The sequence below is a fragment of the Pleurodeles waltl genome, chromosome 3_1 (assembly GCF_031143425.1).
Source record: "Pleurodeles waltl isolate 20211129_DDA chromosome 3_1, aPleWal1.hap1.20221129, whole genome shotgun sequence".
NCBI classification, from domain to species: domain Eukaryota; kingdom Metazoa; phylum Chordata; class Amphibia; order Caudata; family Salamandridae; genus Pleurodeles; species Pleurodeles waltl.
Window position 1 is genome coordinate 1,827,738,502 of NC_090440.1, and position 15,187 is coordinate 1,827,753,688.

Here is a 15,187-nt window from a genome sequence, read left to right on the forward strand (position 1 = left end):
CACACCCCCCCCCCTCCTTTCGGACACCCTACTTACCTGGTTAGGGGAGGAGGTCATCCGGCAGGGATTGGGCGCTTCTGCCTCTGGCAGCGCCCCAGCTATCAGGACACCTCCACGTCGTATTATTGCACGTAATACAGCAGGCGAGGTCCTTCTGGTGAGGTGGGGCCAATGTTGGAACCGCCCGAGCTCCTCCACCCGACAGCACGGCTACTGCTGGATTTCTGCCCAAAATATGGCAGAAATCCAGCAGTACCCATAATATGGTGGGTCAAAGCCCGTGGCTTTGGCGGTCTTTGAAGAAGATCGCCGAATTCATAATGAGGGCCAATTTGTTGTAAAATGACCAACAGTTTTAAGAACTTCAAAACCAAGAGGAAATAAAGTGTATGTGTGTTTGTCTGTGTATGCAAGTAAAAACCAAAGGTGAAAACCTGCAGCCACTTCACTATACTTGATTGAAATCATCTGTACCCAACTATTTACTAGAGAATCCATTTATTGGGGACTTGAAACAGTGCACACACTCCCTCTCCAGAAGCTACACCCCTGCATACCCACAGTGTCTGAAGGATTCAAGAAAGTCTGCATACACTGTAGGAGGCTGGCTCTCTACATAGGGTACAAAATGATTTGCACTGTGCAGAATCCAAACAACCCCACCTTGGCATCCAAAGGTATTAAGTTGACCACTTAATGCTCTATTTTTAGTAGTAGCTTGATTGAGCAGTTAGCTCAATTAACCTTGGAGATGTGCTAAGCATTTGTTGTACTCACAGTATTAGTATATGTGTGCACAGACTGAAAAGAATAACTTAAGACCAATTTACAAAATTACTTCAGATTTTTAAACAATTTTAATTGCAAGATCATCAAAATCGGGTAAGTGTTTTTCAAAATATGTTTTTTTAAAATTTAGCAAAAATAGTCTTTTTGTCCCGAATTATGCACCGTAAGAATCAAATGGGCATATAAAATCAGGTAAAACTCTTGCAGGTGTCACGTTCTGTTTTAGGTCGAGGTTGTCAAAGTGCCCTGTGGGCCAGCTGGAGAAGTTCAGGTGGTTCCTGGTTTGAGCAGGAGCAGCTGCTGAAAGTCTTGGAGCTGGTGCAGAACGGAGAAGGGGGCCACTTGGAAATACACTGCACAGGTGGGTTAAAGGTAATTCGGGTGGGTCCTCTTGAATTGTCGCGGTTGCAAGGGGTTAGGGACCCCTATAGCACCGCTGTTTTTATAAGGCAGGGGCCAGGGAGGCCGGGTGCAGTGCAGATAGGTCATCATAGTGTCCTTGGAGCCAGGTGCGAATCACTTTGAGGGTGGATTGCAGGAAAGCAGAACCACTCTGGGTGGATGGTTCTTGGTTGTACTGAAGTCCTTCAACCGGAGCTTGCTTCTGGACTAGATTTTTCCACCGGTTTTCCCCCTCAAAGTGGGGGAAAAACCATTGGGTGACCATCTGCTGCTAGCAGCAGTCAGAGTTCAGATTTCAAAGGCGGTAAAGCCATTTAAGCTGACCGCTGGGTATGGATGCCTGCCTGGGGTAGGAGGTGTAACACCTCCACCCAGGAAAGGCTTTGCGTTCTTGTTCCTGAGAGCAGAGGCTTTCACACCAGGAATCCAGATTTGTGTCTGGTGGTGGAAGGCTGGTAAAAACCGGTCAACAGCCATGCCAGGGCATGACAGAGCTGGGTACATGGTATAATAAATCCAACACTGGCAACAGTGTGGGTTTCTTATTCTGAGTTTTTGATACCAAATAACCCAGTCTTCAGAAAGGCCATCATGTAGCTGGGGAACTCGTAATGAGACGTGTCCAGCACATGATTCAGTGCCGGATTACCAAATAGGCAAAGTAGGCACAGAACTATGCACCCGACTCCCTTTAGGGGCCCCGTGACAAAGGATCAAAATAATATTGATTTGATTTTGAAGAAAATTTACAATCAAGCTTTCTTAAATTGTTTCCAAAAGATAGAAGGGAAATGTATTGACTCAAAGAAATGAAAACTTTACATTAAAGACTCTATAAAGAAAATACTTTATTAATGTAATGTACCCATTAACAACTTAAAGTACATAAAACATAGACATCAAATTCACATAACATTTTGTCTTTTAAAAACTCATCTTGTCAGCTCTCAGTTTCTAAAACAAATTTGGTGCAAATTACGTACTTGTAATGTTTTGTGAAATAAGATTGGCTTATTAAAATTGTTGGTTGGTAAACTTAACAAGTATTTGCAATGCAGTGGGTCTCTCATTTGTGAGAGTTATAGTTATTGGCATTGTAAATGATAATGTTTTTTACCTATGTGTTTTATTTTGTATTGTAGTGGATGCTTGGGGTGTGTAGTGGAATTTTGCGTGTTGTATTGGAATATTAATGAGGTGGGATAGTGTGTGAGAGAGCGAGATAGATGTGAAAGAGAGAGTACAATAGAGAGATGTAGGGAGAGGTGGAAGGGACACGTGGCGGGAGGAAGGAATGGGAGAGATGGACCAGTGCACAGAGGAGATAGGTAATGTAAGGGAGGGATGAGAGGGGGCTGAGTCATTGCAAGATGAGGGGGTATTGGCAATGTGAGAGAGATAAGAGGGGCAGTTGGTGTGTGGAGAGGAGAGGGCGGGGAGTAATGAGAAGTGGGGAAGTGAGAAGTCCAGAAGCAGTGTGAAGCTGCTGGGTATCTTACAAAGTATTAAAATAAAAAAAATGAAGCAACAGGGAGCAAAGGATAAGCAACACAGGTTGGATAATTTGAACACTTTATCCTGCAGTACCTGGACATTTCCTTGTTATTACAGTTCTTGGAGCTGACTGAGACAGCTCAGACAGCTGCCTCCTTGTCCACAACGGCACTTTATAGCTTTCAGACACACACATGCGCCGCTCTATATCCTATGAATAAAAGATGCAGTTTAAAAAGGCCATATACTCAATACCTCAGCCGTTTTAATATGAAATCAGCAGTGTCGACAAACACTTAAAAAATGCTTAAGAGGGAATAGCAGGCAGAGTGGGGGGAGGGAGAAGTAGGACCTGTTGCCCCAACACAAGTAAGAACTATTGTTACATAGTCACAAAATGATTTATACCAAGATTGGCATTTGCTAGACGAGGATCACATCTCTTTACCAGCTTGTCACATCATTTTTATTAACCAGCTTAATGTCATCATGTCTCCGAATTTACTTTGAGCATATAATTGGTAAATATTTACCTTTCTCAGCTTAACTAAGAATGAAACCTCTGTGACAACATGCTCCCCGTAGTCCCCTCAAACCACAATACTATGCAATGAGTCAAACTTCAAGAAGTCAGGCTAATAAATCCCACAGACTAATACTTACAGAAATGAAAAGGGAGCCATTAGATTCAGGTTCCCGCAGCTCTTTAAGTGAGCTTTATATAACAACAGCTATGACAATAGACTCAGTTATAGAAAACATAATATTGCCATTTGGAAAGAATACGTTGAAATACGTTAACACTAAGATATCACAACATGACATGTTTTTGTCGAGTGTGTTAACACGTAGGGTATCTTGGAATAACAGTCATGTATTGTGATCCAGCTCCACGGTACCCATTTTATTGACCTCCTCAGTAGTACTCTATTAATCTCAGAGGGATGAGAAGCCGACTCTAACATGTGGAATTCAAACCTGTGACCATAACGTATAATTGCAAATTATCTACATTGTGATTGCAAATGTAAATTCTATTTACGAAAAATGGTTTATAGTTTAGTTAGCGCCTAATGCTTAACTACTTCCATCTTCATCTAGGTGAAAGCTACATGCTAACAATACAAACAGGAGAAACAAGTTCATTTCAAAATACCATGTGGTATCTTTTAGCACTCTATGGGGATGGCTAACCTTTAACCCACTATTCTCTCTCTGTTGTATTTGTTGTTGTCTGTGTTATCACTGCCACATCTAAGGAACAATAGCTTAATATTATATCTGGACTATTCCTTTACAATTTCGATTTGAAAAAATGGTTGCCGGTTTACAGGATTCAAGCTTTCACACACTTTTGCACTTCCAAACTGCATACACCTGCATACACCTATATTTACATAGTTATCCTTAACAATTCAATATGCATTTTAAAAATGTATCTTTGGACATGTTAATGTGACACTCTGGTCACAGTGTCATTTCAAAATTACTAACTTCTATACAAGAAATAAGTACACATGTTCCGCGTAAAAGCATGCATTGGTATGCTGCATGAATTGCATAATGTGGAGCATTTAGTCAAATGTATGCCTTTTAATATTTAAATAGCATTAACATTTGATCAAAAACAAGTATGGACATTCATTTGAAATAAAATACATGTTTATAAGGTCTTGACCCATCTGAAAATAAAGCAGAAAAAAATAATCAGGTCGAGTTTAATGGATGATTCCACAACGAACACGCAGGGGAAGTCTTTTTCAGTAGTAAACGCAAACTCGGATAATACTATAAATCATCTGCAAGTGGTGAGTTCAAATAACACCATGCATAAAATAGCATGCATGTGACGGGATTAACACGCTTCTGCACTGTTGCACAATATGGTAAATAAACATTCCTCACAAGTAAAAAGAGCAGAATTCCTTTATGCCTCCCACAAAGATTTTATTTGAAATAAAATACATGCTATTAGGTCTTAACCATCTGAAAATAAAACAAAAAAAATAAAAAATCATGCGAAGCCGAGTTTAATGGAGGATTCTACAAAGAAGCACGCGGGGAAAGCCTTTTTTTTATACGTAAATGCAAACTTGGATAATATTATAAATTACATGCATTCTTCACAGAAGCCAAATACAAACGAGTGCTTACTGACAAACACGAGAGGCAGGAAACAGTCTGTCCAAACAACAGAAAAACAATCCAGGCGTAATTCAGCTGTACTTGGCTGGTGCTCCTCAGCCAAGAACAGGAAGTTTGTATCGGCTGCCACACCAGTTAGGAGGCAGCAAAAAAGAGCAAAACTGCCATCAAACGGTGGTAAGCAGCCGGCAGATGCAAGCGGGAGCAAAGTCCTTCACTCATTCCAACAGGTCTTGCAGACAGCGCATGCACACTGTCTAGGCTCGACCTAAAAACGTATTAAGAGATAATTTGTGAGGGGGGCTCTAAAAATTTGACTGCTTAGGGGCCTCCACAGGGTTTAATCTTGTACAGCATGTATTTGCTATGGCTTTCCTGTACACTTACTATGTCTTAAGGTTTTGTAAAGATACAGTTGGGTCATATTTATGATTCGATGTCCCATTCCAAGATGCTGTTATCAGTCATATGAGGCATCTGAGTATGCCTAAAACAATTACAAACGTGGGACTAAGTTAGTACTTTGAAAATGGTGCCTGACTTAGACAGAAAACAGATCACTTTGGCAGGACCATAGACTGGTAAGTCTTTTCTACTGAGGCAGATTAACTAATCGTTATTTTTGGGGTAGCCATAGTTTTCCCTGCCAAAACTTGTTCTGACCCAGAACCAATTAAACCGGAACCTAGTTCCCCTAATGCTTTACACACATCTTATTCTTAGGTAAGTATCCACGCTACGCTGACTACACTGTATGCTAACCAGGACCCCAGTGCTCATAGTTTGTGGCCTATATGTGTTCCCTGTGTGGTGCCTAACTGTGTCACTGAGACTCTGCTAACCAGAATCTCAGTGCTTATGCTCTCTCTGCGTTTAAGATTGTCACTGCATGCTAGTGACCATTTTCACCAATTCTAACTGGCACACTGGAACACCCTTATAATTCCCTAGTATATGGTACCTAGGTACCCAGGGTATTGGGGTTCCAGGAGATCCCTATGGGCTACAGCATTTCTTTTGCCACCCATAGGGAGCTCAGACAAATCTTACTCAGAACTGCCATTGCAGCCTGAGGGAAATAACATCCACGTTATTTCACAGCCATTTTACACTGCACTTAAGTCACTTTGTGAGTGCGAGGACACCATTACACGTGTGCACTACATATAGGTCAATACCTATATGTAGCTTCACAATGGTAACTCCGAATATGGTTATGTAACATGTCTAAGATCATAGAATCATCCCCCCATGCCAAATCTGGTATTGGGGTGCCAATCCTATGCATCCCCGGGGCTCCAGCATGGACCCCGGGTACTGCCAAACTAGCTCTCTGGGGTTTTCACTGCAGCTACCACTGCTGCCAACCCACAGACAGGCTTCTGCCTTCCTGGGGTCTGGGCAGCCCAGTCCCAGGAAGGAAGAACAAAGGATTTCTTCTGAGAGAGGGTGTTACACCGTCTCCCTTCGGAAATAGGCGTTAAGGGCTGGGGAGGAGTAGCCTCACCCAGCCTCTGGAAATGCTTTGAAGGGCACAGATGGTGCCCTCCTTGCATAAGCCAGTCTACACCAGTTCAGGGATCCCCCAGCCCCTGCTGTGGCGCTAAACTGGACAAAGGAAAGGGGAGTGATCACTCCCCTGTCCATCACCACCCAGGGGTGGTGCCAAGAGCTCCTCCAGTGTGTCCCAGTCCCCTGCCATCTTGAATGCAGAGGTGTGAGGGCACAGTGGAGGCTTCTGAGTGGCCAGTGCCAGCAGGCAAGTCCTACAGCAGTATGCTGATTTCTTTTCGCTCACCCCTGGTCACATTAACTGGTGTGTCCATGATGTGGACACTGGTGACCATATGCCTGTCAAAAGCAAAATATACAGACAGTCTGACCAAGTGAAGAATAGCATCAAAGCTGAAGTCAGCGAGATGCTGGTGTTAGAGGTTATTGAGCCCTCTCACAGTCTCTGGGCCAGCCCAGTGTTCTTAGTCCCCAAAACTCATTACAAGCGCGGTAAACCAGAGCTGAGGTTTTGTGTGGACTATAAAGGTCTGTGTTGTTACCAAGACAGATGCACACCATATTCCAAGAGCAGATGAGCTCATTGACATGATAGGAGCAGCCAAAATACTCAGTACTTTTCATTTACGATCAGGGTACTGGCAGATTGATTTGACCCCAGGAGCAAGAGAGAGATCAGCATTCTCGACCCCAGACGGACATTGCGAATTTATTGTGAAGTCATTTGGTCAACAGAATGCCCCTGCCACCTTCCAAAGGTTGGTGAATAAGTCCTTGCTGGATTGGAGGCCTTTAGTGCAGCATATCTTGATGACATTACTGTCTTTAGCTCCACTTGGCAGGATCGCCTGATCCACCGTGGCAAGGTTCTTGAAGCTCTGCGAAGTGCAGGCCTTACTGTCAAGGTAAGCAAGTGCCAGGTAGGGCAGGGCGAGATTGTATACTTGGGCCACCTTGTAGATGAAGGCCATGTTCAACCACTGCAACCCAAAATCCAGGCAATTCTGGGAAGGTCAAACCGCCCAGACCTAAGTCAGGGCATTCCTTAGCTTGACTGGATGCTGTATAAAGTTTGTGGAGGGGTATGGTACCTTTGTACCACTTCTCACAAAACTGACCTCCAGGAATATGCCAAAGAAAGTAAACTGGACAGTGAGCAGTCAAAAGACTTTTGACACTCTGAAAGAAGCAATCTGATTTGCACTCATCTAAAAGCTCCAGGTTATTCAAAAGCGTTTTATAGTGCAGACTGATGCCTCTGTACATGGGATAGAAGTGGTTTTGTCCCAAATCAATGATGATGACCATGACCATGACCAACCTGTTACTTTCATTAGCAGGAGGTTACTCCCCAGAAAGCAGCTTTGGAGTGCCATTAAGAGGGAAGTCTTTGCTGTGGTCTGGTCCCTGAAGAATCTGAGGCCATACTTCTTTGGTTCTCACTTCTTCGTTCAAACTGACCACCAGCCTCTCAGATGGCTTCTGCAAATGAAAGGTGGAAACCCCAAACTGTTTGGATGTCCTTCTCCCTAGTTTACAGTGGAACTCATACCTGGGACTGACCATGCCAGTGCAGATTGCCTTTCCAGGTTTTTCCACTTAGACAATGAAGACTCTCTTGGAAAGGTTAGTCTCAGCCTCTTTTTCTTGTGATGGTGGAGTGGGGTGGGAGGGTAGGAAAGTGCCTTTTTTGTCCTGGTTACCCTCACTTTTTGTCTGGTAGTTAATGCAATTTTGACTGAAAGTGCACTGGGCTCTTGATAACCAGGTCCACAGTGCCAGATATCTTTCCCTAAAACTATACAATTGTTTCCCAATTTGCAGCACCTTTGGTGCCCCTGTACCTAGGGCATGTGCAGCAAAGAGGGTCCCCAAGGAACGCAGCTTGTATTATGCCACCCTCAGGGACCCCTCTCCTAGCCCATGCAGACTGCCATTCCAGGCTGCGTGCCATGGCGCAGCTAAAAGTGAAAACACAACATGGCATACAGCCTGTGAGCGATGCTCACTAACACTGCATGCAATATATGTATGTCACCCCTACAGCAGGCCTTCCAACCCTAAAACAGGGTGCATTAAAGTATATGTGTGGACATAACTGCAAGAGCAGATATGCCTTCTATGTCTCTGTTGATTCTTGGACATAGTGAGTGGTTAGGGAAGCATTTTAAGTACATGCAGGAAACGCTGGTCAATACGAGTTCCCCAGCTACATGATGGCTTCAGTGAAAATAGGGATTTTTGGTATCAAACATCTCGTATTAATAAACCCACACTGATTCCAGTGATGGATTTATTAATACATGCGCCCAGAGGGCATCTTAGAAGTACCTCCTGAAAAACTTACCATCTTCCGGTGTGCTCTATGACTGGTTTCAAATAGCCTGCCACCAACAGACAGGTTTCTTACCCCCCAAGGGTGAGAGCCTCTGCTCTCAGGTGATCATGAACACACCCCTGCCAACAGGTTGGCATGCAAATCTGCATTCTAAGGCAGAGGGTTTCAAAGAAGCCCACCGCCCTGGGTATGCAGATCTGGCCTCCCTCAGAAGAGAAATGCTGACCCACCCACCCCAGGGCCTATTTGGCACCTAGACAGGCAGGAAAATTATTGGCCAGGAAGCTGTGTCTACTCTCAGGTTAGTTCCACCCCTGAGGTGAGCTGCCTGATGTGTACACAAAATGTAAAAGTCTGCCATCTTGGTGGTGGCAGAAGTGGGAACTCTGGGATAGGGTTATGCCCACTTCCCACAGGAATTGGTCACATAGTGACCTCAAAGGGTAGGTAGCCCTTTGACATCTACCCTACACTCACCTAAGCCCCCCTAAATTCAGTGTTTAGGGGAGCCCCAGGCACCAGAAAAGCAGATCCTACTGACCTGAAGATGAAGGACACTCCAGAGACGCAAAAGACAAGAACTGAAGACTAGTGAACGACTCTGTGCCAACCATGCGAGCCTGCCCGCAGACTTCAACAATTGCGAGAAAAACACCTCGTCTTTCAGCTGCAGAACCTTCCAAAAGCCCGGGAAGACTGCCAGCCTTCACCTCAGCCCAAGGCACTCCCATGGAGTAGCGGAGCTGCATCCTTTCAGGCACCCAAGACACACTAAAGAGCACTCCGCACTGCCTGAACCAGACGCCGGACAGCACCACTGCACTCGAGCCCTCTAGCCCGAGTTGAAGTAGGCCAACAGTGCCATTATGGTCCCCAGCCTCTCCAGAGACAAAGTCCATTGTGGGTTTTACTCGCTGCGGCCTTCACACCGATGTCTGCAGCCTTTTTGTGCAGGCCCCCCTCACCTGTGACTGCCTCCGGTGACGGGAATCCGACAGTCCACAGTGCCTGCACCCGGATGCCCTGGACCATGGAGAAGAAAACCACTGATGTTCCTCCGTCCCCCAGACTCACATGGTATGAGCCCATTTGTTAGTTTAGCTGGACTGATCCCCCAGTCTACGTCTGCAGCCTGGTTTTGCGGTTCCCTTCACCATGACTGCCACTGGTGACGGAAACACGACTGTCAAAGGCCCCTTTGAACCCGGACACCCCGAACCAAGAAGAAGAGGACCACTGGTGTCCCCACATCCCCGAGCATGCAAGAACTGAACCCACTTGGTGATTCACCCTGACTTGTCCCCTAGTGTTTACCTGCAGCATCTTTTTTGCCCGGACCAATCCCTATTGATTTTAAACAGAGCACCCAATGCTAAACTGCACAACTGCACCTGGCCGCCCCAGTGCCGCCCGAGGTGACCTGTTGATGTTGCCTAGAACCCTGCGCCATACTTACCTTAAGTCCAGAAGATTGGTCTTATAAGTTGCTGTGGCGTACCTATTTGCCCTATATGTTTTCTTTCCCATAGGGTAACATTGCAGCTTCAGAAAATTGCACTGTTGACTTTTCAATCCTGTGATAATTTCTATTGCAAAACGTACTTACCTGGTCATATTGATTCTGGTGCCTGAACATATATAAAGATACTTGCTATTTTTGTAAATCGGAGTGGATCTCTTTCTTGAGTCACGTGTTTCATTTATTGACTGTGTGCCTATGGTAAATGTCTAACACTCTTTTCTGATAAGCCTAAGGCTGCTCCACCACACATCCCCAAGATAGCACCTTGGGATTGCTAGAGCAAGCCCCTATCCACTAGTAAGGGAACCCCTGGACTCTTTACACAGTATATCTCATTTTGATATACCATATAAAGAGCCAACCTCCTACATTATATATAGGGGCTTTCTACAGGCAGGACATTACCAAGTGCCATGTGTATATGAGTATATGTAGAATTATTGGAAGATTAAAAAGTAGTCTAAATAGCTCAAAACAAATGAGAATGTCTTCTAAGGCTTTGTGTACCTTTCCTTGGATAGGATTTCAGAAGGTATGCTGGTCGCTACTGTATTTGCATGAAATAGAGCCGATTTTGAATGGGGCTTGTACTGGAGCAGGATTGGAGGTGGACAGAGCTGCATCTTGACTGCAATAGCTCGAAAACAGACAGTTTTAATATATTTATCGGCCTTGCGCATTAACCTAGACCTTTTGATTTGACTATCTATCTATATTTCTATCTTTCTTAGGGTGTTTTATAGCCAGTCCTCTTCATCCATTGGTTTGTTGTTGCATCATTCACATTTGTCTTCTCAGACACTACAGCATCACGCATCAGTGGGCTAGCCCACTCCAGCCATTAGCTAATTTTACTGTGCGTGACAGCATTCTTCCCCATTCAGAACATACACACACAGTGATTCTCGTCAGTAGCAGAAACCGCTATGGAAATTTGTCCTTTGTGTGGCCAGAAATATTTTTGCTTTTAACTAATGTTTTTCCATAATGCGAGGCCAGAGCAACTGCTCAAAAATTAAGTATTACAAAAATCTCGACAAATTTAAAACCAGCATTGACAAAGCGAAAATGCTGACAGCCAGACCTATTGGCTTTGTCGGTGCATGATTGTATAATTGTTTATTTGTGATACTTCATTGTTAGTAGTATATTGACACCAAGGACAAAACCATATAGATTTTAGCATTTGTACTTTTTAGTAGTAGACGTTCTATGATAGTATAAAAGAAGTGGCTTCCATTTGTAAACCAATAGGAAGAATGTCACACCGATGACCGTTTCCCATTCTTGCTTGTTTGCTGGGTGGATCTCCAAGGCGTTGGTACTTTTACATCAAAATTAGGGCAATGCTTTTGTTGTTTACATCTTGCAGATCTGGATCTTTGCCAATTTGTTTATACCCTGTTTCCTGTAAACACGTATTGTCCTGTGACTTCTTATTGCTGCCCTTCTCCCTGCATCTAATCTTTTTTAACTGAATGGCTTCAACTTTCACATTTATTATTGTATAATGTGAATTTGGCCTCTCTCTCTCTCTCATTTATGTGCTGTAGCTATACGGTATCGAAGCTTCTGATGAAAATGAGGTAGGTATAGGATTTTGCATGTGAAAATAAGCTTCACGCGAATTAAACAATTATACATTGTTTGTCATGTAAAGCAGCAGTACTACCAACAAATACTTCCAAACCTGCGATCAGTTCTTTTTTGCAGTCTGTTAACGGTATTTACGTTTTACATCAGCTAGTGTCAGCATTCTAATTCCAAATGCTGCAATTGTGAGTGGCTTCTTGTGCTTTATGCAGCGTGAAAATATGTATGACACTATATCTGGCAACCACAGTATATGGAAATGAAAACCTGCAAAACAGCCCGGAAGGAGCAGCTCACACGCTAGTATGAGAGTATAGGAAGGTCGGCACGTGTAGAGTGCAGAAAAAAGTGAACAGGGTAGGAAATAAATTAAAAGAGAAACTGACTCTAGATCATAACATTGAGCGTTGTCAAGAAGTATTTTTCATGTTTGAGTATTTTGGGGTCGAACTGCTGTTTTTTATGTTTGTAAATGACTTAAACCAAGCAGCCATTCTAGTTTTGCATCATGCTAACCTCACGGTAGTGAGCAGAAAACTATAGCCTTTCTTTATTGTCTATAAAAGTATGGGGGGACTGGAGGAGCAAAACTGTTTGAATCAAGCAAGCATGCGTTCGAGGGTAAAGCTGCATAACTGTTTCATGCCCCCCCCCCTCCCCCACAACCACCCACCCACCCACCCGCATGTGTACTGAACTGGACAGAGCTAACGAGTCCGCGGCATGTGCGCATTTAACCACATTTGCTTCTCTTGCGCCCAACCGATGCACTTCGAATAGATGTTTCTATCTGCAGATTGCTCGTATTTTGAAATCCACCCAGGTGCGGACGGGGGACCAACAACCTTTGTAGCACCACCAATAGACAATGGAGCAACTTTAGCAACCTCATCCTAGGGCAACGGTGCGCATCGACATTCAGTGGTGGTCTTTTTTGAAAACACCACGCTCCAGACTGGAAAAAACATTCTTTCTTTTAAAAGTCATTAATATTTTCTTTTAAAGGACAGTAAATATCACATCAAGCGAGCGATACTGTGAATCAAAAATTAAGGAATCTGGTGAGAGCAGATTCTCTCATGATAGAAGTGCAACGCATTCAAAATACTGGCAGGTATATTCTTATTTATGGAGAACAAATTAGCAATAAAGATGCCAGGTCCTTGTTGGTGCGAGACTGGCAAGTGCCGCCCCCATACGATTCTGCAGATTGTCCGGCCATTGCTTTACTTGCTTATTACATCTGTTTCAGTTTTATATCCACAATAAGCTTTCTCCGGGCTTGTAAAAAACCTGCCTGTATAACTCTCACTTTTGCCAGTGTGCCCACAAGACTATGCCTTATACTGTTTTCCTTAATTAATCTAGGATTGATGACTGTAGCCCAGACATTAAGTAAGTTATCCCCTCTTTGTTTACACCAGCTCTAATTCACTTCTGAGTTTTTAGAAATCGAGCATCTCCTCCTTTCCTCATCCTCTGATTCATCATTTATAGTGTATTTTATGGCAGAAATCAAGATTCACCTTCTTTAAATCAAGTTTTTTTTCTCAATAAGTGGAATTGCACATGGCAGTATTTTGTCTACTTTTTATCATGTAATACTTTGCTCTCAACAGATTATTAAAGTATACATTGCTTGACTGATCTTTAATTATACGTGACAGTCACTGGCCAATGTGAAAAGCTCAAAATTTTTGTAGTTCACCCCACCGTGTCCTGACATTCCTGGCACTTCATTTGTTTAGACATTATGTAGGAAGGAGCCACTGAGGTGTTTTAGCACCAAGATTGAAAACACTTTGGATGGTCCTGGGCAGCATGAGGAAGCAGATGACAATTTGTACAACAGATGTCTGCCTCTTCCTCTAGATGAGGGATTCCACTTGAAGAACATGAGTTTGATACTTTCTCTGAGCTGGTTTTCTTCATTCCTCCTTAGGGGCTATCAGATTAAGTTGAAGGCCACAGAGTCCATGAACATTTCACTGCCATTGGTTAAGAAAACGTCTAACAAATGTAATGATATTCTGGAAGCAGGCACAAATGGGAGGTGCTGCTACCATTAAATGAATCGTTCTGATCCATATTGGCCCCTTTTGCTACACCTTTATTGACCTTATTTGTTTTTAAGAAGTTACAACATGCACTTTCTGCTTGTTAACTTTAAACCCCTGTACTTGGATAAATGTGTTGAGTTCATGCAGAAGGGCTGGGAATGTAGTCAGTGGGCTAGTTGCCATCACAGGACTTCGTCTTTGTAAAGTGCTATCTTATGGGCTGTTTTCCCAGATGTGATACCCATGATTTTTGGGGGTTCGAGGTATTGCCCAAGCTAAGGGTTCCATATATAGTGCAAACAAAAGCGGTGGTGAAGGGCAGCCCTGCTGTGTTCCCCTCTTATCTCAAAGAGTCGACAACTTTAGCTATTATCCTGGGCTATCCTGCTGTTCGTAGCCACTAAATACCCATCTTTGGAATTTGAGTTCCATTCCACTACTCTCAAAGACATCTTGGAGAAAAGGCCATTGTACCCTGTCGAACACCTTCTCGGCATTGATAGATAAGAGAAAGACTGGTATTTGAGCTTGGGTCAATTTGTCTGTGATGTGTTGTATGTGTTTCATGTTATCTGGGCAACTTCTTTCTGGGATCAACCCCGTCTGGTCTGGGCTCACAAGGTATTGCTTATAGGGGGCTAATTGGCAGGCCAGAGTGCCTGAGAAGAACTTTGCGTTGACATTGAGTAGTCAAATTGGGCGGTATAATAGACCGGCTGATGGGCCTTTGCTTGTTTTGGCCATTAGTGTGATTATAGTTGCGAGCATCGAGGGCGTGATTGATGTGGGGTCTGCAAAGAAGTTGTAACGCTTAGCAAGTATGGGAGCTAAGTGGGGGGGGGGTACATTTTGTAAATGGCTGCCGTAAACTCACTGGAGTCTCAAGCCTTCCCAATATAGATGTTAGTTGTGACATGTGGCATGAGAGTCGGTAGCAGTGTTGCGCCCATGTAGTTTTGTATGCTCCTCGTGGGGGAAAGCTCTGTGGCATAGAGTGGAATGCCTGAAACGCCTCAGCCATTCCTTCCAGTGTGCGGGTCGTGTCCACTGTGTGGGTGGTAATATGGGCCACATTACATATGTGTTGTTTTGCCCTGAGTTTGCAAGCTTACCTGCTTTGTCTCCTGCTGTGTAGTAGCTATGTTTAGTGTAGAGCTGGGCATATTTCGTAGCCTCCAAATCTAGTGTTTTAAGCTGTTGCCTCGCTGTGGTAAGTTGGTGCTAGGCTCTCCAAGAATCCAATGCTTTACGCTAGGACTCAAGGTCACTCATCTTCCCCTCCAATTCCGTATGTGTCGCCCTCCTATCCATGATGAGTTTAACCATGATCGC

The 15,187-nt window shown here is 43.9% G+C and overlaps 1 protein-coding gene across 8 annotated transcripts in view; it reads left to right on the forward strand.

Moving 5' to 3' along the window:
* Positions 1-15,187, forward strand: part of STAT1 (signal transducer and activator of transcription 1) — a 533,280-nt gene that overhangs the window by 418,020 nt on the left and 100,073 nt on the right. For 4 of the 8 annotated variants that reach the window (XM_069225879.1, XM_069225877.1, XM_069225881.1 and 1 more), the window contains one exon: positions 11,756-11,788. The exons of the other annotated variants lie outside the window; for them this stretch is intronic. In XM_069225879.1, coding sequence (XP_069081980.1) covers positions 11,756-11,788 — 33 coding nt within the window. The remainder of the gene's footprint in view (positions 1-11,755; positions 11,789-15,187) is intronic. 8 annotated transcript variants of the gene reach the window in all.